Genomic DNA, 22,581 nt, shown 5'->3' with positions numbered 1-22,581 from the left:
TAGATGATATACCAATAGTTTTCCATGACTTTAATAATGTTATTGAAATGTGCCGGAAAATTTTTGGCTGACACTCGTCAGCCGCAGTCGTCAGAATATTGTCTGCGGGAGGTACACCTAGCGATAGCCATCCCTAAAAGCGTAAACGATGGATGTAGCGAAAATAGCTGGATTTTCAAGCTGTTGTAGAGTCCATTCCCGCCATATCTCCTATGTCCAAAATCGTAAACGACGAAATTTTTAGGTATTGTAGGATCCATTTCCGGCATTTCTCCTTTATTTAGACATCTCAGTACTTGGTTCGCTGCTTCGGCTTTTCCGCGTTTTAGGGATGCCCGCCGATGACCCCACTCTTGTTGTTTTACTATCTTCTGGTGAACTTTTTTAACGTTAACCAAGATATTGTCCTCAAATGCAGTCACTTCGGTTCACCGTCGTCGCTTATTTCCTCCTATTATATCCATTAATAGAATTAGACGCGGTATACGATGCCGCTCTGTTGAATATTGAGCGTTGGGCTGCAGAAAGTCATGTCAATCGAGCAATTCATTGGAATCCTTGTCACTCCGATGATTTTGAGGTGTTGAAATGACATGTAACAGCTGAAGATGATCCAACTTATTCATATATTATACCATTATTAGGGACTTTGCTTCAAACATACAGCCTGTGTAGTTATCAGTAGGGCGTTTTTTTTTGACATGTCAAAATTTTGTCAAAATTGTAGCGTTAGGTCAAAATTTTTCATGAAATTAAAAAAAATTTGACGTCTGCATTTTGTTTCAAATCGTAGATTTAGCACTGGCGGTGAACTTATAATTTGATATTTTACCGCTTTTAGCCTATTTTATAGGCCTACCGTTGTAAACGGCTAATCGTCTGCTCATTGTGAATCATAAACGGTAAAAAAAAACAAATAATAGGTAGACATGGTGTTATGGTCAACGTACCGCAATATCCTAACTGAAGAAAGACTTGTGCATTGCATCATTCATATATTAAAAAGCGCATGATGAAAAATTGTGATGTAGACAACATTGTCAGAATGAAGCAACACGGTGTGTCACCAGCACCAGCAGTGCTGTACGCACAACTTGAGTGTTGTCGGCCAACAACTGCTGCTGTTGAACGTCCTTGACAAGCTTCTTAGTAAGAACGTGCACTTTCTACCCAAGAATGTAGGAAAGCATCTCTCGTTGTACTACAAAATATTTTAATTATTTCTACCATAATACATATTGTAACCACTGGAATTCTTCATAGGGCCAGATTTCGTTAAAATATAGTTTTTTTCATGTAAAAACATGCCTGTTTCTAAGCCAAAAATGAAGATAAGTGGTGCAATTTTAACATTATGTGGGAAAACACCTAATTTGCATACGTTTGGTCAAAATTCAGTCTTTTTATGTCAAAAATAGTCTAAATTTTGATTTTTAGGTAAAAAAAAAACCGCCCTAGTTATCAGTACAATTGATTATATCCTGAATTTCGTGATTCGGCAGCAGTTGACCTCGCGCACTGTGAGCCTGTTGTGGGACAAATTTATAAAATGCAATTTTAGTAAGGCTTTTTTTGGACAGAGTTCTTTGAAATCAATTAATCAACGAAGTGTCCAAGAGCAGTCTCTGAAAATGAGACAAATAGTGTAGGCTTTCACTATTAATCAATATTTTTCAAAATCCTACAGTATGAGTATGCAGCCTGCTGGAGCTGAGATTCAGACACAATGTCAAGCCATACCTTGACTGTACCAGGAAATATTTTGTTACTACTTTAATAGCACAGGAGTGGGAGTATCTAGAATTAGTGCTACTCTAATAGAATACCGTAATGAAATATTTCCTGGTAGAGTCGATATATTTGCTGACATGCTACGCTATACTCAGTAGAATAATGAACTATTTCTTGGTTGAGGTTGGGGAGATATAGTTGCTGACATTAATGCTACTCAAGAAAAATAATGAAATATTTCTTGGTAGAGTGGAGATATAGTTACTCAAGTAGAATAATTAAATATTTCCTGGTTGAGGAGATAATAGTTGTCGACATTGATGCTACTCTAGTGGAACAGTTAACGACATTGACAAAATAGATTCATCCGCTTCCAATTGTCAGCCCAAAATGTTCATTTTATCTCAATATTAATGTATTATTAGATTGTTCATGAAATTTATGTGCCTCAAACAGTCTCAAAAGGCCGTTTCGCCTCATTCTACCAATGTTTCGATTTTCATGTTAATTTGAATCAATAGAAATTTACATATTACCACAATTCTGATTCTTAACCGCTAGAACTATGGCTGATCTTCCCGGCGTCGGAGTATTTGGGACCGGACTCACTGCCAAAGCGTTCATAGTCATGCTCAGAGCGTCTGGATTCAATATCGAAGCCCTGTGGGGTCAAACGGATGACGAAGCCGCGGATTTAGCCCAAAAAATGGACATTCCCTTTCACACTAGCAGAATTGATGAGGTTTTACTACACCAGCGTGTCGACCTCGTATCAGTAAACAGCCCACCTTTTTTACATTCTGAAATAGCGCAGAAAACTCTCGGAATCGGAAAGAATGTATTATGTGAACGCCCGGCTGGATTAGACTTCAATCATACGGCTCGTATGATAGATGCGGCACGATATTATCCGCAATTAATGTCACTGGTAGCGTATAACATGCGATTTCTACCCACGTTCCAAAAAATGCGATCATGCATACAAGACGGATATTTAGGAAGCGTGCTGGTTTTTGAGATTCGAGTCCACTGTAGCATCAGATTTGATGAAAATTACTCATGGAATAGCGATGGACGCATGGGTGGCGGGATACTTTCAACGTTTGGAAGTCATTTTATCGATATTTTGAGTTTTGTTTCTGGTCAAAAAGCAGTTAAAGTGCACGGATTCTTAACGACCTTCAAGAAAAAGAGCTCGAAAATAAACGGTTTTCGAGAAATAACCACTGACGATTTCTGTACTTTTCAAATGAAAATGAACAACGGCGCGTGCTGCACTTGTATACTCAATAATAATGTTCCGGGCAAGTTTTTTTACGAAGTGCTCGCGGTTGGTACAGAAGGGAGGTTAGCGGTGAAAGACGGGTGTTTGTACGGACAGCAAACATCGCAAAGTAAAGATTCACTTCTTGCTGAAGATTCGGTCGAATTGCCACCTGAAATTAACGACCTTTTGCCGGGAATGAAGGAGCAACAACCAGTCCCACTGCTCAAGGTAAAGGCCATCGCTGTACTCCTACTTTTCAAGCTAGGGTTTGCCTTCTTACTAATCTAGTTGTGATTTTGGACTACTTCTACTGTACTTGAATAGAGTCTTGGAGGTACATAACTTCAATATACAATTTAATAGTATATTCACATTGAAATAGACACAAATATTTTCGGCAGACGCTTGTCAGGGGCGATCGTCTGCAAATAGTAGAGAATTGGAAAGAAAATTGTATGGCAACAAACAATCATAATTATCATCAAATATGATGTCACTGGTATGAAAATTCGAATATTCTACTTGCAAGTTTTGGTTTTTTAGGCCTTGAATCCTTACTTTTTACGGGAAATCCTAGTTGAGTAGAAATTACCGATGTTTAAGCTACTTCTCCTTGAATATCATGGTCACTATCAAAGTAGGCTACTATTACTCTTCTGGAGTAGGGTACTGAAGTGGGCGACTACTTTCACTACCGACTTAGTGGTCGTGTTTAAAGATTTCTTAATTTTCAAATTATTCGCTTTCTTGTCCGATGTTACAGGTTTTAGCGATTTGTAAAATAATATCCTCTTTTCCCGATCTCGAATATGGTAACCCCAATTTCAGGGCATGCTGCAGTTGATCAAATCATTGCGGAATTCCTTCCACAAGTTTGAGGATCCCAAAAAATGGGAACGCAACTCGCTGATGTACGCTTCCACTTTTGAGGACGCGCTCTATGTGCAGATTGTACTGGATTCCATCAGGAAATCAAGTAAAAGTTCAGATTGGGAAAAGGTAAAATGATAGTCGGATATATTAACTTGCAGCACATTTGCACTGACCAGGGTAGTTTTGACTCGACTAGAGTCACAATTTTTTGTTAATGAGTCAGATTGTGCATTGTCTCGACTTGTACTCAAGTCATTGTGCATGACTCGAGACACTCTTGACTTGATTCAAGTCTCGTATATCCGGACCGATACTTGAAAATAGGCCCGGAAACTGCAGGCTACTTATGTTGGAATAAACATGACAAGAGTGAGAAAAATAAGTATATTTGGAATCCGAGGCATTCAATATAACCCAAGAGCTTCGAAAAATTTAGTTGAACATGACTTCATAACGAACAGTGATCACTATGACTTGGACTCTCTGCTGCCTTTGCTCCCTGACATTGACTCGGAGGTCAATTGAAAATGACTTGAGTCTAAAAGAATAGAAGTAAAATTTTCTTGTGACTTGGTTCAATGATTGAGCAGTGGGGGGAATATCTGTGCTGCGTGCTACCATATATTAGCTCATTTAGCTGGGCAATTTTTGTATTCTTTGAGACAATATTCTCATTTCTTTGATCCATGCTACCTTCTCAGGTTCCGCTGCTCGATCCTTCAAGCTACACGGGAGTCTGACACCTGCGCTTACATCTCCGATTATTGCCATCCGGACGGCGGGGTCACGCCTGAAATCACCGAGAAGCTTCGACTGCTTTGTGATTAACAACAATATCTTATGTATACGGCTTATATGTAATTTATCAGCCATATTATCGTCAATAAGCATTATAGATTTAAGGAAATGCTTTCTGAGGTTCAGCTCTCGAAGGAATATATATAAACGACCCGAGTGGTTTTGGTATGTAAAATTATTTTCATTTCAAAATATTGCAATACAAACAACCGCGGCAGGCCTGAAATGCTTCAGACATGTTCCCAGTTCACTGAAATGGAAGGAGTACTAGAGTGAGTCCACTGAAATGGAAGGAGTACTAGAGTGAGTCTCTTAAATTGAAAACATTAGAAGAATTGAAGAGCTTCTTGGAGGTACAGAACTTCAATGTGAAATATATATATTGATAATGAAATGAACCCGGATATTTTCAGCTGACACTTAACAATTGTATCACCGAACAATCTTGCCGCCAAATATGACTTCACTGGTAAAAAATTCGGGTTCATTTCAATACAAATGTACTATTCAATTGATTTTCAAATGATAATGTGACGACAGGAAAATGTGCCAAATTTGTATTCGAGAATCTGGTAGACTGTGAAGGCATTGAGACAATTGGTAAATGTCGGATACAGAGATTTGTGTTGAGGGATTTTGCAAGTACACCACATAATCTGCATTTACTACACAGCAGAGCTGAACAACTGGATAATTCTAGCTGTCTTAATTAGACTGGAGCAAAATGCCAGTGATTGAAATTAGATTAGAATGACTGAATTCTCAAAAACTTGGAAGATCAAATCAATTTCATATTAGAAAGAAATACAACAGACATCATATCAGAGTTCAATCTCAAGCATGAGAATACAAAATGTCTCTACAGCAAGCTTGGCTCGTTTTGCACGATACAGTTTTCCTGTAGCATTTTCAGGAAAACCAGATATTAGATTAGAAATGAATGAGAGCTTAGCATGGAAACATGACAAATTGGATTAGGATTAGATATCCGGCATTTTTCTGTAATTAGTCTGTCTAATTAGCGCACTATGATTATCCAGAAGTGGTCAAAGTAGCCAATTGTCGGTACCCATGTACAATTTCCAGTAAGGCCTAGTATTACCAAAAAACTGAAGTAAAAGTAGTTTAAAATCATAACCATACGAGGAAGTAGTACAAGTAGGCAATATCTACTTCAAGTACTTTGACAATAAGAAGTACTTCGTTACTGACCACCTCTGGAATTTTCTAATTCTCCAAGTTTGTCAGAGAGCATTGGTAAAATTCTACATGAAAAATTGCATACCGCTACATGTGATGATCAACCAATGAAATTGACAACGACGAGATGCAAGAGGGCGTGTGCGAATAGGAAATCTGCAAACGCTCGCTGCGGGGCGATGTTGAATTCCTTCTTGTTCGCGGGGTTCACTTGTAGCCGAAGATTCACTGGAAAATGTTGCATTTGTTTAAAATTAACCCATTTTTTCAAGATTCACTAGCTGCTTGATAAAATTGTTAGTTGGGCTGAAAAACAACCAGTAGAAAGTGTAGCTATAGAACTAGGATATTTTAGACACATCATTTAAAAAAAATTTCAAACTTGACAAAATGGATATATACACCTGACAAAATAGATATAAACAAAGTACACACCCAATGGAATGGTTAGGTTGACAAAAAAAACGATTAATTGATAATGATAAATTTTCCTATCATAAATACAATTTTTTTACAATCCTATATTTTTTACTCCACAAACATTGCTTCTACGACTTGGAATCGAGCCAAATTTGTTATACATTGATTTTTTATATTCTTTTTACTTTTCAGTGTGCATGCCTCATGCCTCTATACTTTGTCTATAATAGACCAAGGTGGGTGTCTGATTTCAAAGACTAAGCTACAAGTCGTTTTGACACCTTCCCACCTTTTCATTGAACCGCAGTTTTGTGGTGTTTTGAAATGATGAAAATATTAATAAACTGATACTAACCTAACAATTTCACGGGGTAGAACACTAGAATTCGAAAATTTATTATTTTTATAATGAATCTAAAATTTTCTAATTATAGCTAAGCTTCTAAAGTTGAATTGAGCCAAATACAGCTGTTGTCAAGCCATAACCACACAATTTTATCATGTAGCTAGTAAAATTTGATATGTTGTTTTTGAACAGAGAACAGCCATAACGTATAAACTTACCGGCTAATACAAAAGCACTAACGCACGAGATAAAGCCAGAGAGGAACGAATTGAATGGAAACGTCCCGACTAGAGCGCAATAGACGAACTGCAGAACTCCGGTAGCGAGAATGTAAGCCAGGTAGCAATCAATCAACTGACAACGAAGATACACGGATTTTATTCACGAACGCAATCGAGTGAGTGCGAAATACCTTCAAGTTTTGCGGTGTGGTGTTGATGTAGTCATCGTAGAACTTCTTGGCGACCGAGACAACGCTATCAGAAGACATATCGGGCAATTTTTTTCACGACCGGTCAGCAACAAACTAAACAGAAGATGTGAGTTCTCAAATCGTTTGCCCACGTAGAAGACATCTCTCGCTGTAACGATGCCGGTATTTTGATTGGCATACTGGGTAATAATAATAATAGCATAGTGTCCTATAATATTAGATTACAAACCTACGTAGATTTATAATTTACAATAATAGTCGTAGGAATTTATATTTTCATCTGATCAAGACACGTAATGTACAATGCGATATATACGAGATACAATGCAATATAATGAACAGTTAGGTCCAGGTGAGTGCCTTATTTCAAATACTACTCCAAGTCGTTTCGACAATTATATTTGCATTGTATCGCAATCGTGTGGTGTTTTGAAATGATAACAATATTAATAATAAACTGAAATCGAAAACGACTAGCCAACTTTCGGTCCGGTATCGCCAAAAATTGATCAAATCCTGCTCCGGCTCCAGAACCGGATTGTGATCACCTGTGGCGCGGCATTACAAACAATCATTTTCTGCAATGGCTGCAAAGATAACTTGCCGATCGCTGGACGACGTGAAGGACATATCAATACAGCACCTGCCATGTACTGTTAACAAGAGCGGACACGCCAACATATCGACATATTTCGAGCAAAGCGAGGAGACAACGGATGATGGACAAACAAGTGCGTTCAGAATGGTCATTTAGATTTCATTGACCGGTACTGTGATTTAGAACCATGATGAAGCTTATCTGCGGTTCTATGATGACTGACTGATTGGCTGACATTTCGAAAGGTGCTACTGCCGAGACTCAATCTATACATTCATTGGTTGAATTAACAATACCTACGCGGTACGCCAAACCATATGCAGTTTATTAGAAATGAGTGGTAAAACATAAGCTTGATGTAAATTATAGGCTGCGTAAATCATTAATGATATTGATGGACCAGAAGTGAAAATTGGTAAGTAAGAATGATATATAATATTAATCATTAATTGATGAATTTCCAGAACCCAAGGTTAAATTCACGGAAATTTTTCGCAAAATTCTCAAGCTTTGTTTGAAGAGATTGTAACATACTCCGATCACCATATACAGGAATGTCGTCAACATTTCGTGGCCGACCGCTTGATGGAGAAAACGTTTCGTTACCGACTGGATATGTTGGATTAGTAACCGAGGAGAAAAAACAACCTTTCTCAGAGGATGAGGTCTGTAGTGTGAGACTTCTTAAAATGAAAACTGACCATAAAATCTCAAATCTAATTTAGGATCGCAACATAGAGGTTTGTGGAAGGTTTGAAAAGTTCACGAAATGGCATTATGATTCTCGATATACGAGCGGTTCAACTATAGAAGGCGCTCTTAGAGTCTTTCCTGATATTGCTGCTGCGGTAAGTTTACTTGAATCTGAATCCAATATTAATTCTATTGATTTGAGTCGAGTAGTGAGGAAGAACTTTTCGAGTACTAAAATCACATGCTCCTGGCCACTAAAAGTGAGTTTTTGATTGAGAATTATAGTTCCCACACTATTTTGCACTGTGGAAGTCACTGGCATCATGAGTCACTGCATTTTTCATACTTTTATGAGGTCCTCGGATACTCGATTCGAAGCCTAATGCTCCATTCAGCCCAGCCTTGCTGGTTAGTCGCAGTTCATTTTACTTTCTTGCCGTTCTCTCTCAGATACATTGCAATGAAGATTGCAAGATGTCAGCCAAGGAGTTACTGCCGAATATCGTCAAAACTTCCTAGGATCGGAACATTTGCTCATGCGGTGCCCATAATCGTGCCTGTTATACTAAAACACACGCCATGTTGCATTCTGGTTTGACCACTGTGCTTGATCTGTACCGTCAAGAGTTGAAGAAGATCGGTGAATGTTTTTTTGGAATAAAAGAGGTTTACATTTGGTAAAACAAATGCTTTCAAGGGAGTGTGGAGTTAAAAATAATGCCAGAAAGCTATTCGAATTGAAAATACGTCACGTGTTTACCAGCTGCAGCAGATGTGGTCAAAGTAATCAGCATTGTTACTCGAGTAGAAGTAAAAAAACGAAGACCTGAACAGTACTCGAGCGAGTAGTTTCAAAAAGTACATTTGAGAGCTGGCCCACACACTTTTTGCAGTTAATCTGTGGCGGCAAGATCTATCTACACGACTAACACAAAACGAGCAATGTCACACGTTGCGCCCAGTTTTCACGGCAGTTTTAATCATGAAAGTGATTCCAGCATATCCAAAATTTTATTTTCTATTTTTATATAAAGGATGTAGTGTTCGCTATTGAACTGAAGTAGAAGTGTAAGTAGTACAAGTTGTGAAAACCTACTTCAGTACTCTGAAAAAGGAGTATTTCATTACCTCTGGGCAGGTACCATTGCCTACACAGGTAGCCAGCACTGATAGATTACTTCAAGAACACGAATAAGGAAAATCTGTTATGCAATACTGCAAGAATTTTCTAGTTGTCTCAGAAGACTAGTTAGAGTGAAATACTTGTAATCTAATTTGTGAGATGTTAAAGGGGCACTGCGCTCTAAAAATGATGTGATCTCAAATTAAAGGGCAAAACGAAAAAAAATTGTTTGGCTGCAGATATTTCCTACAGAATGCCACCGTAATGGAGCTGCAATTTATTGAAGACATCGTGCCATGTAAGGGGTTAAGGAATGACGCGAAGCCTCGACAGCTGGAGCGTGAAGGTCCTGTGGAAATTTCAATAATTTGCAGCTCTATTACGGACCACAATTTACGGTGGCATTCTGTAGGAAATATCTGCTGCCAAACAATTTTTTTCATTTTGCCCTTTGACTTGAGACCACATCATTTTTAGAGCGCAGTGCCCCTTCATGTTGAATTTCAGCTTTTCCTGAAAATGCTACCGGAGAAATGTATCTTGCAAAACAAGCTAAGCTTGGCGTACAGGAAAGGACGTAGTTTATTTTTGTCCTTGATGTCCTTGTACAGACATTTGCTAGTCTTGTGCTTCTGAAAATCAACTGTGATTTCATACGATCTGAAGTCATTCAAGTTCCAACATCATTTGCATTAATTTTATCGAATTTCTGGTTTCCTGAAAATGCTACAGGAGAACTGCGTAGCAGAGATGAGCGGATTTGAAATTTCTATGTCCCAATCCAATCCAAATCCGAACCTTCAAATCCAAATCCATACCTTTTTCATTTTCAAGTCCATGTCCAATCCTAATCCGATTCCAACTGGAAATTCAGAAAAAATACTAATTTATGCAATGGAGGGATTCGAAAATTTTCTTTCACAACCAACGATTCACTTGATTCAAGCTAACTTAGTTAATACAAATAATCATATCAAGAATAGAAGAATGGTACAACCAGCAAATTCTCGAATTCCAATGTGGTTTTAGAAAAGGGAAGGGAACCACCGACTGCATATATGTCACGAAGCAGTCTCAAATCATTGCTGAAAAAACTGATAAACAAACATATGCCTTGTTTGTCGATCTCTCCTCTGCGTTCGACCACGTTAACAGAACCTGGCTAATTCAGTCGCTACGAAATCGAATCGATGAGGAAAAGGGAACAAAAATCATCAACTTACTTGCCTCTCTATATCGATGTACAACAACCGAACTGAAAAGCCACCCTAACCTAACTTTTCCCACAAAATCTGGAGTTCGACAGGGCGGACCCGAATCCCCTATCCTCTTCAATCTTTATATGGACTATGCCGTGAGAGTCTTCCTACACAGATCGAAACTAGCCGATATCGCTTTCAGCCAGTATCATTTTCGCACACCGGACTATGCACGAGAAGATAAAAGGGACAAGAACTACCAAGGAACCGCTATCAACATGGGCTCAGGCTATGCGGACGATCTTGAATTCTTTTTTAAAGACCAAACTTCTCTTCAGGAAGGTCTAAAACTGCTATCAGAAGTTCTTACTGAGTTTGGATTACAAATTAATGAGTCGAAAACAAAAACTATGATATTTAACCACAATGAGGAACTGACTTACCCGACTTCAATCTGCTCTCTATACACAATCATGATATTGAAAACGTGAAAACTTTCAAATACCTTGGTTGCATGATTCACTATAACGAAACGAATGTGGGGATATCCGAAATCAATAATAGGGTCAGCTCGGCTCATGCTGCTTTCCAAACCTATAAATACCTGCTTCGAAACTTCAGAATTTGGATTGGTACAAGAATAAAATTTTTGAATGCCTTTGTGCGAAGTCGACTCACATATGGCTGCAGTGTATGGTCTCTTTCGGAAAATCAAAGAAGCGTCCTGGATGTCTGCTACAGACAATTTTTGCGAAAAATGGTACACGGAGGCTACACTCGAAGGGGAACCGATCACGCATTCAAAATTAGCAATCAGAATCTTCATAGAATCTGTCGCACTGAAGACCTTTCAGTATTCATTGATCACCAACAAGCTAAATTTCTTGCACACATAATTCGAAAACCTAATGACAGTGTCGTGAAGTCAATAACGTTTGAAGATGAAAGGAGAACGAAAAAAGGAAGACCCTCCGCAACGCTGATGAGCAATGTCCTCAACCGGAACGACACCGACATCAGGACATTCTCAAAAGCAGCACTTTCAAGGGAAATTTAATTTATAACCTAAATCTTTGATGCTCTCTCATTTTTGATGGATACTTCCATCACCTCGGTGATGGTGCTCTAAGTCTGAACGCAGACAGAGCTAGACCTATATATATATATAGTAACCATAAGTACATTAATAACTGATCCGACAGTCGACGAGCATGTCCACATTCAAGTCGAAATACAAGCAATTACTACTAAATAAATACAGTTCATCCTCAAGATTACCGGACCACGACTGACCTATCGATCTCGCTTCCCATGACATGCCGCCCTATTTATTGTCGCTTTCTTTTTCTATACTATCTTCTTTACTTTCATTCAGTGTGCATGCCTCCTCTTTACATCGCCTAGGCCAAGGTGGGTGTCAGATTCCATAGACTGCTCCTTGTCGCTTCGACACCTTCCTGTCTTTTCATTGTATCGCATTTTTTGTGGTGTATTGAACTGATAAAATTGCTAATAAACCAATGATGATGAATCTGAATAAAGTTTGTCGACGAAAGAAAGCACTCAGAAAGAATGGATAAGAACTAGTAGAAAGGGCCGCGGCTTCAAAGAGATCAACATTGAAAAAGAACTGTGACATCGGGCACTCTAGGCCGAGGTGGATGTTAGAGTAAAGGATCGCTACTGATGCGTGTCGTTCTACATCCTCCTATCTGTTCATGACATCGCATTGTACATTGTGTGTGACTTGTTCAGATAAAAATATAACCCAACCATGTTATGTTATGTTATTCGCCACACGACATTTCAATATCCCAGCAAATAGGTAAATCCAATCCCAATCCGTTCCGAAAAAAATGTCTAATCCAAATCCGACAAAATTTCACAAATCCTGTTTTTTCAAAACCTAATCCTAATCCATGCTCATCTCTGCTGCGTAGTACAAAACGATTCATTTGCAATCTTCGTAGTCATGAGAGTGACGTGTGATAGAACTAAATTATAGCATAGCATCATTATTTCTTTCTGATGCGGAATTAGATTAAATTTAAAGTTTATATAAATTCAATCTAATTCCAACTTAATTTGGAAAAAGAACTAGCTAGAATTCATATTTTAACTGTGCTTGGTTAAGCCGAAAATCTAGCTCTGCAAGGAGTGTTATATTCGTCAAGAAAACCAGCCAAATCAAAGAATAATATGCCTTGTAATGATTCACAAAATTCAATAAATACAATTCTTTCATCGGCAAGCTGTCCTGTCTGAAATCGTCAATTCTGCCCAGAAGCTGGCGTATTCGGCATTCCGTCTGGGGTCGTATTATCAGTACGTGACGGGGTTTGCGACCCAGGCCCCTGTTGGTGAGACATGCCAGTCTGTGATGGCGGCCGGCCCTGTGGGGTGCCTTGATTGGGTTGCCACGGGGACATTGTGTTCATGTTGGCACGTATAGCGGGTGATGTAGTGTGAGGGAAATTTTGGGGGTCGTTATTTTCCATTTTAATGCCCCCACTGGCGCTGTCGAATTGGTTTTCCAAGCGTGTAATCACTCTTTCATCATCAGCACCCACATCACCCCCCATCATAGCTGGTTCTCCGACAACCATGACGTCAGACGTAGGGAAACTTTTTTTGCGCCCCGGGCCTCCCGATGTTGGCGCGCTTGGTTTCCGTTTTCTGCGTGTTGTTTTACCACCGCGAACCGGGTCTGGTGGGTTCATCATTCTTTGCCATTTTTGAAACAAGCAATTTCGTAAGCAATCTCTAGGCTCGATTTTACAATCTTTCTGCCGAGACATGATTTCTTTCATAGGCTCCAAAATTTCGCATAATTTCAGATAATTGATGGTTTCCGGGTTTATTCCTCGTTTCGTGATGTTAACACTTAACTTGTCCAAAACTTGATGCTCGTGAAGTATTGCTTGACGTAAAATCAACTCGCAATGTCCTCTGATGTCAAAACTAAAAAGTCTAATCCGAGACATCTGATCGAACGTAAATTCCACCATTAAATGTCCGTCTGTGATGACTCGTGTGGGAATTGGTTTCATGTGCTGTGAGACCATAGTTGTTTGCGGACAATCAAGAGTAACTGTGTGCGTAGTGTGATTGAGCATTTCTTTTGAACGCCGTGGCAAAAACGAGAGAGATGTAACCCCGCCCGTGTAAAAACTACGGAAAAATCTCGGTATCAACGTTCTTCCGATGGTATATTGTTTCATATTCTCCTCCATAAACATAGATATGGACAGTAGTGCGTTGTCTTCGAAAAATTCTGCAGTTAATTCTTCCCACCACATATTATCATTGTCGCAGGTGGCTTCGGCTAGTCGCTTGTTCAGGAGATAGAGTCGAAATTCAACTGGTAACGGTCCGAGCCGATTTTCCATCATTGTGCTGCGAAAAGGTTCTGGCTTCATTGCCATGGTGCTTATTGAACTATTGGTACCTGAATCGGTGAGAAAAACATAAGTTGAATACCAGGGTTGTAACCAAGTCGAAAGGTTCCGAGTCACGAGTCAATTTGCTTAGACAGTTTTGTCTAGAATCAAGTACAGACACTTTTAATTCACCACCGAGTCAATCTGTGTATTGGACTTGGACAACTAGATAATTTTAGTTGAGAGAATATTATGGCATGGCGCCCTCCCCCATATTATAAGGCCCCTAGTTCAGTCGATGAGCATTACGGAGAAGTTGTGTCGAATGCGGCTTCAACACTTTGCGCGATTAGTATACGTTAATTAAAAATAGGGCAGATCGTAAAAATGCCATATAATGTTTATGGCTTTATTTTCTTTAAATATAAGGCGTTACTACACTTGCTTTTATACTTCAACATGTATGTTCTCCAAACAATAGAACTGCAACTATAATTAGAGCTCAACGCATAATACTCATAATTTTGAAAGAAAGATACAAATACTACTTCTAAAAAGCGGAAAATACATTTCATATGCTTTGTCCAGAAAGTTTCAACGGTGGGCTGCTAAAACAGGTCTAACGTTTAAGAAAGTCCAAGTCCACTTTTCCGGATTAGGACATGTCATGGGATGCTGGGTATAATAGGTAATTGCTAGATTGCGAAACATTAGTTTCAAATGTTATGGGGGCCATACTTACTGTGATGGAACACTTTGTCAGCGATACTTTCGTTGGAATATATTTGTCACTCCACATCTACTGTGCGCGAAGCGCAACGAAAATTATGGATATTACATGATTTTTATGTAAATTGAATGTTGGTACTAGGTGAAAACAGCCCCAAAATTCCCAAGGCAATCTTTCTCATTGGGGGATTAAACTACTTCTACTTGACAAACTGAAAATAGTGAAAAGTAAGTAAGTAGTTCAAAAAATATTATGAAGTAAAAGTACAAGTAGCGAAAAAAAGATCTACTTGAGTAAGTACCAGAAGTAGAGGAAAACCATTTGAGTACTTCGAAAAAGTAGAAGTACTGCGTTACTGACCACCTCTGCTAACACTGTGCAACAATTTTGAACAAAAAATTTGTTGATTTCAATTTGGCACTTGATTTAGGCTAATTTTGGCGTGCTCATTCCAGAAATGCCACTGGTTTTCTTCTATAACGTCAAGTTTTTGCTCCACGACATATGCCCAAAATATGCAAATTTTCTCGAATTTAGCCATATTACTTTTCCATACCATATAAAAATCCACACTTTTACCATATAATAAGTTATCTAGCCAAGTGTTCAATTGAATTATTAGGAATAAAGGTAGTGGTAACGATCTAGGCCGATGCTTTCTCCAATTTTTGGTTAGAGGATGCAACCATCCGATGATATTTCACACACATATTTGATGCAAACTGCAGGATATGGCAAGATAAATAAACATTACATTTACTATCAGCTATAGGTCCAATGCCCCATTCAGCTTATCCAGTGTAAATTCAAACTGCTATATGCTCGATAATTTGGATCAAGATGAAGATCTTAGGGATAGCAGGCCTAATGATGTAGATTTTGAAATTGAAGATGATTTAGAATGTAGAGTAGACTTTGGGACTTGGCATAGAAATTTTCAGAACTTTTGAACATCCTTACGAAGTTAGAAAAGATTACTCGGCAAGGTATAGAGAAGGTATCTCACTTTCGATCAGGAGAATCAGCCTTTTCTTCGTCGGCCTACTTTCGGTAGCTTTTTGTATTGCTGTGATACTGGTATTGGCATGATACTGTCACCATGGATTACTGGAGGAGTTAACCATCCTCATTTAGAACTCAAGTGAATGACAAATGCCTATAGGTAGCTCAAAAAGGGCCCTAAAGTCTGGCATTCTCGAAAATGGCGACGTCTAAGTGCAGTAACAATTGCACACTCAGTTAGTCTTCGTGAATAATACAGAAACATAGAATTGATGCAATATCACGAGCACGATTGGATTGTATGTGTCAACTTTGAAATATTGTGTTTTCTTTGTTTTTCAGACAATAAGGATGCACAGCACATGCAACCCTGATACACATGTGCCACTGCCATATGTTTATGTCGGACAGCAGACATTCAAAATAAACTAAAATATCTTAATAATTGCCCTGAAAACCTTGACATAGTCAGAGATGGCCAAGGAGAAAATGTCTCCCAACATCTGAAGATGATGGGGATAAGCTACCAGAGTATTTATTTTATTTGTCCTGTACAAGCAATATCCGTTTAAATCAACCAAATGAAGCATTGCAAATGTTCATTTGAAGTCTAATGATTTACTTTCGACTGGTTGTAGTTTTTGAAACGTTTTATACAATAAACACAAAATATTAAAAGTAGTGCTGTTATGTCCGGGTTTTGAAGCAATGTGGGGGGTGCCTAACCCAAAAACTTGACGTGATAGAGACAAACGGAAGTCATTTTGGAATTCAGCGGCCAAAAGTTAGTCAAAATCAATTGACTGATCAAAGTCAACAAAAACTGTGTCAACCAGTGTAATTAGAGCATTTAAATGCTAGTAATCTAATTTTTGGTTCTTGTAAATCATACAGGAGAACTGGAATGAGTCAAGCTTGCTGCATAGACATTTGCCATTCTCAGGTTCATAAGAATGGTATGCAATGTTAAAGTTTTCGAATTGAGTAATTCTGACCTAATTTAGAAAAAACTAGCTCTAATCCTCATTTTAATCTAAGTTGGAAATAACTGCATAGCTACAATTCTAATTCTACTTCAATTTGGAATAAACTTTGTACCTGGTTGTTAGCTGTGATTCTAATTCTAATCTAATTTGGAAAATCTGAAAATTTTCTAGTTTTCCCAAGTCTGCCGTTTATTATTGTCTAGGGGTCAAGTCATTTTTTAAAAATCCGGCGCATTCATAATATACTCATTTGCATAGGCGCCGACCCTAGGTATGCGGGATCGATGACGTCACTACGGGGTGATATCATAAAACGTCAAAATTGACAAACGAGTCGACTCGCGAGTGTTCAATATCACAAATTACCTGTCGCTTGTATACGGTGATAAAATTACGATACTATCATGCAGGCGCATAGCCAGTCTGCCGCCGGCTGAATTGATTGAATTTGATTTCAAATTTATCAAGGTAGCATGAATTTATTAGGGTTATTACATGCACCAATACATCGATGATCCACAACACATGACAATCGCCGCATTTCGCCTGTGTATAAATTGACATCTCTTATATCAAGGTTTCGGTCTTGTCTTACTCCCGTTCGATCAATGTAATGGTGTGGATTTGCTCTGCCCACATGAGCAGCAGCATTATGAAATACATTGCTTATAATGCTTATTTCTAAATTTTATTCAAACTAGGTTACATTTTATCCTAACATCCTATATTAAATGTTTTAGTAGATAATTAGCACTGGAATCATGAGAATGTGAGAAATGTAAAACACATTTAGATCGGCGGAACGAAACTGTGCAGCATAAATCTATTCTTTTCCACATATCGAACACAAAAACACGCTATTTTTTCGTATTTTCATAGGATTCTCCTAATATATTGTAAATTGTGACAATAAGCTCCCTATACAGATCAATGTGCTTGAAGTGAACTACAAATAGCAGTAATTCAGTAATAACTAACCAAGTATATGCCTGAACCTATAAAAGACTGCAATTTGTAAACACAGACGAAATAAACAAGCAAGCATGATTCATGTTTACCAATGAGTATTCAAATCTTCTCGTAGAAATAAATCAATATCGGAATGTGCATTACCGGTAAGTTCTTAGATGCAACTCCTGTTATTAACTCAAATTAACTTAAATTCATCTGCAGTCCTGTTGTACGATTTTGATAGAGACAGATTCACAAAAGGCAGCTGGCAGTAATCAGTCATAATGAGAATCTGAACGATCTTGATATTTCTCTTCCATTTATTTGATTTATAGGAGAAACCTTCCACCTCATTCCTCACTCATATTTCCTGGGATTTTTGGGGAAGCAATGATACTGAACATTTACGCTCAACTTGATCCTTGATCCAAGAACGTTCGTGAATACCACATCCACGTTATCCCTATAGTTTCTTATTTTGTCGTCTCAGCACAAGTTGACGCACAGCACAAGACGTTGGTTGTTTAGCTGATCTTGAGTAAAAGGCATTGGTTCACTCTGTATTCGTAATAATGATTAGGAGTCGGTGTTAATGGATTTTCTACAGCATATACTATTGCCATCTACATCTTCCACTATATCCTATTTCTCAGCTTCATTCGAAATCAGATCTGGCAGGGAAGTAAAGCTGCAACTGGAATTTCAAGGGAGTGGGTAATTGGCTATAAAGCAGAGTCAATGTTCATGAAGTGCTATGCGACTTCTTGTTTTTGTTCCAACCTTACATCTCATTCATGTAAAAATATTAATCATCATGGTGACTCTTTGGCTCGCACAAAACTACAGGGATTACACATTGCATCATTTAGACTTTACCCTGAGTTCATGAGAGCGAAGTTTCAGCCCAATGCTGTCGGACCGTTTGTGGTGCGGGGCGTTTATCTTGATATATCAACGTCATACCAAAGTACCCCTTGTGAGTGCACTTGGTGACATTTCACACATTGAATCGCTCCATGTTCAACGTGATATCTTAACATATGCAGCAAAACAAATCTAAGTCATTGCGACACTTTCGCTGTCTAGCTTTCACTTAATTTTCAACATACTTATTAAAACACCCATGAATTGAAATTTCTGAAAATGATAGCAAGGGACACTATTTAATATTAGCAAGCGTCGCAAAGTGTGTTAAATTTGAGCCGACTAATCATCGGTGATGAGATAAGTGTCATTTGACTCTTTCTGTGGCTAAAACGAGGGGGGTGTTAATTGACGTAATCTGTCAGAAAAATAGTCTCTGAATAATAATTTTCAGGATAAAACCAACTATTGCTTTATCAGTGCACTACAATGCACATGTTAGTACTACATGGGAGATGATATAAACTAATCTAAGCCCATATCCACCTCCTTAAGCGCGACTCAACCTATATTACCCACAAACATCTAAAAAAATAGAGCCAATTCGGCAAAAGTAATGCCATTTTCGGACTCAGCGGCCCTGATATACCCCAAATCGATCTCATTTATCATGATTATTTTTTACAAATATTTTTTGTTGCCCTGTGTAATCTATTATGTGCGCTGTGAACAGTAAATTTTGAATATTGCGTGGCTTTGAACGGGAAAGTCCTCCGCCAGAGCGGAGTCGGTGGCAACGGCACGCGCAACGTCACACGAGCATTTATATCTGATCACGCCGATTAAGGAATTATGCTGACGTCACAGAGCGATACCAGAGTCCAGATGCAGAATAAGGCGCTTGCGCTTTACAGTGGACGCAAGCAATCGTGGCATTTGTGCAACAGCGAATTTACGGCGTAACCCTAGTCCGGCGTATACCAAGTCTATTTTAGCACGTTGTGTCGTTTTAATGAGTAATACAGTATCGGATCAGAGCACAAACTATTCCGTCACGCGGATGACATTTTCCAATCACGCGAGAAATTCGTTTGTCACGCACAACATGTTTGTCAAAAACAACCACCGATTCCAGTCTGGGTCCTCCAATCCAATACCCATGTCTCAACTTATCCCCATGGCACCTCCATTATTCGATTATTGTATAAGCTTCAATAAAAAAATTCTGTAGACCATTACTTTTCCGAGGTAAGTGCATGAATGCTAACATTGCACTCTGCCAGCTTAATGTCGTTTTATATTATGAAATATTATGATTAGTATGCTCTTACAAACATGAATCCACATAACTTACACAGACTATAAAAATACACGTTTTTGCATATTTTACTGCCCAACCTCAAATTTGTTCGCCTTGTTAATATGGTATAGGACTATAGATTGACATTATGGGAACAACATATAGTTGAAGGCATCAGTTCATTAAAAAATTGTTCTATGAAAAAACTGCATTGTCTCATCTTGAATACAGTTTTTGATTGAGTACTTGATGGTTCATTATTTGGCCCAACCAAGGTTTGATTCATTGGCATGTTGCCATTAACCTCATTCAATTTGCATATACAATGTGATGTGATACCGAACCAACGCTATTCTGCCTGCACATTGATTGATATAACTTGGCACGGCATTAAGCACTGGATGAGCAGCTTGAACTTTAGAATGAGGAATTAACATGTAATATGAGCAGGACTCTTGTGAAAAATTTCTTCCATTTTGATTACTACCGTATATTTGTAGGTAAAGATCGAAACTTGATTGACATCACCAAGTCGTTTTAACTTGTGCTTTCTTTTCATTGTATTACCTTTCTGAATTCTCCTATAGGCTATATGAATTGTATAAATGGTATAATTGAATAGTATATTCATATTGAATCGAACCCGAATATTTTCGGCTGACACTCGTCAGGGGTAATCGTCAGCAACTATATAGTAGAGAATTGGAAAGAACATTGTATATCATAACAGTCGTATCACAAATGGTATATACGGTATACATCCTGTGATCATCACAAAAACTCCTGGAAATCGTCTAGTTATGTAGAGTGTTTTTAAAAAACATTTAGAGTAAAAGGAAACCACATATCCGTGTCAATACACCAAATCCTCAGTTTGAAACGAAACCTAACCATGGCCCCCCACAAACCCTCAATCAACTGGCTCGCGTCAAGGCGGGCGTACAAAATCTTCCGGCACGAGCCATAATGCAATCAAGCTGAACGAGGAAGGTTGACTACAGAAGATAGCACGGTGTACTTTTGTCATTCGATTGTTAGTTTCATCCACTGTAGAATCTAACGTGTTGCCGTAATTAAAAACGAAACTCTTCAACCAACGATGCCCCTCTTCCCGCACAATGCTATACAGATCGCCAACAATGCACAGCGGTCAAGTGAGCATCACTCGAAATCTTCATCCAAACGTACGATCCAGTGTAGGACGTGGACTCGACCTATCCTGTACTCCGTTGAGCGCGACTTGTGTTTGAGTCCGCGACATTTCTCTGATAATAATGTAGCTGTAGCTGTAGTATTCAAATTGAGTACTCGCGTGTTCAATTTGGCGTGCTCCAAAAATCGGCGCCGCTTCAACCCCGTTAGTGGACACTAGAGAGTCACAAGGTTCCGGGACCCTCACTAGTGATTTTTGACGGCATTAACGATTTTTTCCGGAACTTCATCTCCGAGGTTGCAGGAGGTTGGAGTAGCCGCCAGATTCCCTTGTTGTCTGTTTTGTGAAAGTTTCCGTTCAGGTTGCTCTCGGCGCATTTGTCATGCCACCAGCCCCCTTCGTGGAGAGAAGCGCAATTCACTGACGGATAATCATCGTTGTCCGCGTCTTTCGTTGAGAATTGTTGATTGTTGCTGTATGCGAGAGTATCGTAGGTTGCATTCCCGGAGTATCCGGATACGTATAATGTGTAAATGTTGGGGCCGATGCGGAAGTCGCTGAAGAACATGACACATTGTGAAGGTGGATCGAATGTCCCAAAACAAATTCTTTACGACGTGTCAGTATTTGATAGAGACAACGATTCTATTCACCTGTATTTAGCAACCCAATAAATTCCATTTGTCGTGATCATTTTGATTTCCAACTCAATGTTTCCTCCCTTTGTCAATTGATGCAATGGTTCCAGCCCTGAAAGAAAGGGATTTTCTCAGTCAACGGTCCGCCAGATATATTAAAATCTTCGTTGCTCGACGGACGTCAAAAACCATGAGCGGCGCCCGCAAGAAATAGACATGTCGTTAAATTTAGTGAGCAATACTTCCTCCGTGAGCTGTCATAGGTTTGACTCGAGTCAAAATTACTATAAAAGTGACCTGGAACCTTATGACTTGGTTACAACCCTGGTAAGTGGGCTTGACCCTATGCCGACAAGAATTCAAAATTTGGGTTTCCTATGTCGAAACTGTTTGATTATTATTCACGAGAAATCTACAAAATCCTAAAACTTGAAGAAATTGAATTCATGATATGGTTCTAATATTATTCATGGATTTGACGAAATTCAAAACTGTCCTACCGGGATTCCCGAATCCTTTCACGTAATCAGCCCAATTTCGGTAGAAATCAACGTTTCCCTTGATTCTTCGCTGGAAAACCTGCAACGGAACAATGCAAACAAAATGCGTTTCCGAACTCAAGTTCTGTTATCAGTCAATGTCAGCTAAAATGTGTGATTGTGTCGATTGCTTCAAAAATACATACGTTAGGACCACAGTCAACAGAGTCATCAATCCAAACTCACAGTCCATCCGTTATTTTCTGTTTCCACTTAAAACGACACTCGATATTTGCCATTCTCGTCCTTGTGTGAATGACCTTGATTTTTGTTGTATCCCTTTGCAATGCGGAAAATAATTGAATGTACAAGTCTTTGCGAATTCAGTAATTATATTTCTAACCTTGAGTGCGGAAA

At 38.8% G+C, this 22,581-nt stretch overlaps 5 protein-coding genes across 8 annotated transcripts; 2 read left to right on the top strand and 3 right to left on the bottom strand.

The window, feature by feature from the left end:
• The first annotated feature begins 397 nt into the window (after positions 1 to 397).
• LOC145442669 (glucose-fructose oxidoreductase domain-containing protein 1-like) lies at positions 398 to 4,902 on the top strand. The gene is made up of 3 exons (XM_080320647.1): positions 398 to 3,226; positions 3,827 to 3,997; positions 4,573 to 4,902. The coding sequence occupies exons 1-3, from the start codon at positions 2,297 to 2,299 to the stop codon at positions 4,609 to 4,611; spliced, it is 1,140 nt and encodes a 379-aa protein (XP_080176773.1). The 5' UTR covers positions 398 to 2,296; the 3' UTR covers positions 4,612 to 4,902.
• Positions 4,242 to 9,506, bottom strand: LOC145442676 (dolichyl-diphosphooligosaccharide--protein glycosyltransferase subunit DAD1-like). Of its 3 annotated transcripts, XM_080320659.1 has the most exons (5): positions 9,488 to 9,506; positions 7,048 to 7,161; positions 6,854 to 6,989; positions 5,955 to 6,097; positions 4,830 to 4,919 (listed from the first exon to the last, which is right to left on the bottom strand). In XM_080320659.1, the coding sequence occupies exons 2-4, from the start codon at positions 7,123 to 7,125 to the stop codon at positions 5,970 to 5,972; spliced, it is 342 nt and encodes a 113-aa protein (XP_080176785.1). In that variant the 5' UTR covers positions 7,126 to 7,161; positions 9,488 to 9,506; the 3' UTR covers positions 4,830 to 4,919; positions 5,955 to 5,969. The 3 variants fall into 3 exon arrangements, with proteins under 3 accessions (XP_080176786.1, XP_080176785.1, XP_080176784.1); XM_080320660.1 differs by lacking the exons at positions 4,830 to 4,919; positions 9,488 to 9,506 and adding an exon at positions 4,242 to 4,409 and having other exon boundaries at positions 7,048 to 7,220; XM_080320658.1 differs by lacking the exon at positions 9,488 to 9,506 and having other exon boundaries at positions 7,048 to 7,216.
• On the top strand, positions 7,351 to 9,046 carry LOC145442674 (ribonuclease H2 subunit C-like). Its single transcript, XM_080320655.1, has 4 exons — positions 7,351 to 7,799; positions 8,219 to 8,331; positions 8,392 to 8,514; positions 8,810 to 9,046. Exons 1-4 carry the CDS (start codon positions 7,652 to 7,654, stop codon positions 8,876 to 8,878), a joined length of 453 nt encoding a protein of 150 aa, XP_080176781.1. The 5' UTR covers positions 7,351 to 7,651; the 3' UTR covers positions 8,879 to 9,046.
• A 3,362-nt stretch (positions 9,507 to 12,868) lies between the features above and the next one.
• LOC145442668 (LIM domain-binding protein 2-like) lies at positions 12,869 to 16,301 on the bottom strand. The gene is made up of 2 exons (XM_080320646.1): positions 15,798 to 16,301; positions 12,869 to 14,129 (listed from the first exon to the last, which is right to left on the bottom strand). The coding sequence occupies exon 2, from the start codon at positions 14,104 to 14,106 to the stop codon at positions 12,952 to 12,954; it is 1,155 nt and encodes a 384-aa protein (XP_080176772.1). The 5' UTR covers positions 14,107 to 14,129; positions 15,798 to 16,301; the 3' UTR covers positions 12,869 to 12,951.
• Positions 16,302 to 20,140: 3,839 nt separating this feature from the next.
• Positions 20,141 to 22,126, bottom strand: LOC145442675 (fibrinogen-like protein A). 2 transcript variants are annotated; one of them, XM_080320656.1, is made up of 2 exons: positions 21,701 to 22,126; positions 20,141 to 21,604 (listed from the first exon to the last, which is right to left on the bottom strand). In XM_080320656.1, exons 1-2 carry the CDS (start codon positions 21,739 to 21,741, stop codon positions 21,271 to 21,273), a joined length of 375 nt encoding a protein of 124 aa, XP_080176782.1. In that variant the 5' UTR covers positions 21,742 to 22,126; the 3' UTR covers positions 20,141 to 21,270. The 2 variants fall into 2 exon arrangements, with proteins under 2 accessions (XP_080176782.1, XP_080176783.1); XM_080320657.1 differs by having other exon boundaries at positions 20,141 to 21,520.
• Positions 22,127 to 22,581: the final 455 nt, after the last annotated feature.

The sequence above is a fragment of the Botryllus schlosseri genome, chromosome 7 (genome assembly GCF_051294905.1).
Source record: "Botryllus schlosseri isolate E-star chromosome 7, Bs_hap1, whole genome shotgun sequence".
NCBI lineage: Eukaryota > Metazoa > Chordata > Ascidiacea > Stolidobranchia > Styelidae > Botryllus > Botryllus schlosseri.
This window is presented reverse-complemented; position numbering and strand designations above follow the sequence as displayed.

What these genes read in the sequence shown, in the direction of transcription:
- LOC145442675 (XM_080320656.1), bottom strand. Translation starts at nt 21,741, where the DNA reads ATGATCACGACAAATGGAATTTATTGGGTTGCTAAATACAG. An exon ending in TATTGGGTTGCTAAATACAG is followed by an intron (nt 21,605 to 21,700) that starts GTGAATAGAATC and finishes CATGTTCTTCAG; the next exon opens with CGACTTCCGCATCGGCCCCA.
- LOC145442668 (XM_080320646.1), bottom strand. Translation starts at nt 14,106, where the DNA reads ATGGCAATGAAGCCAGAACCTTTTCGCAGCACAATGATGGAAAATCGG.
- LOC145442669 (XM_080320647.1), top strand. Translation starts at nt 2,297, where the DNA reads ATGGCTGATCTTCCCGGCGTCGGAGTATTTGGGACCGGACTCACTGCC. An exon ending in AACCAGTCCCACTGCTCAAG is followed by an intron (nt 3,227 to 3,826) that starts GTAAAGGCCATC and finishes CCCCAATTTCAG; the next exon opens with GGCATGCTGCAGTTGATCAA. An exon ending in AAAGTTCAGATTGGGAAAAG is followed by an intron (nt 3,998 to 4,572) that starts GTAAAATGATAG and finishes CTACCTTCTCAG; the next exon opens with GTTCCGCTGCTCGATCCTTC.
- LOC145442674 (XM_080320655.1), top strand. Translation starts at nt 7,652, where the DNA reads ATGGCTGCAAAGATAACTTGCCGATCGCTGGACGACGTGAAGGACATA. An exon ending in AACCTTTCTCAGAGGATGAG is followed by an intron (nt 8,332 to 8,391) that starts GTCTGTAGTGTG and finishes AATCTAATTTAG; the next exon opens with GATCGCAACATAGAGGTTTG. An exon ending in TTCCTGATATTGCTGCTGCG is followed by an intron (nt 8,515 to 8,809) that starts GTAAGTTTACTT and finishes GTTCTCTCTCAG; the next exon opens with ATACATTGCAATGAAGATTG.
- LOC145442676 (XM_080320659.1), bottom strand. Translation starts at nt 7,125, where the DNA reads ATGTCTTCTGATAGCGTTGTCTCGGTCGCCAAGAAGTTCTACGATGAC. An exon ending in CCACACCGCAAAACTTGAAG is followed by an intron (nt 6,990 to 7,047) that starts GTATTTCGCACT and finishes CTTCGTTGTCAG; the next exon opens with TTGATTGATTGCTACCTGGC. An exon ending in TAGTGCTTTTGTATTAGCCG is followed by an intron (nt 6,098 to 6,853) that starts GTAAGTTTATAC and finishes AACATTTTCCAG; the next exon opens with TGAATCTTCGGCTACAAGTG.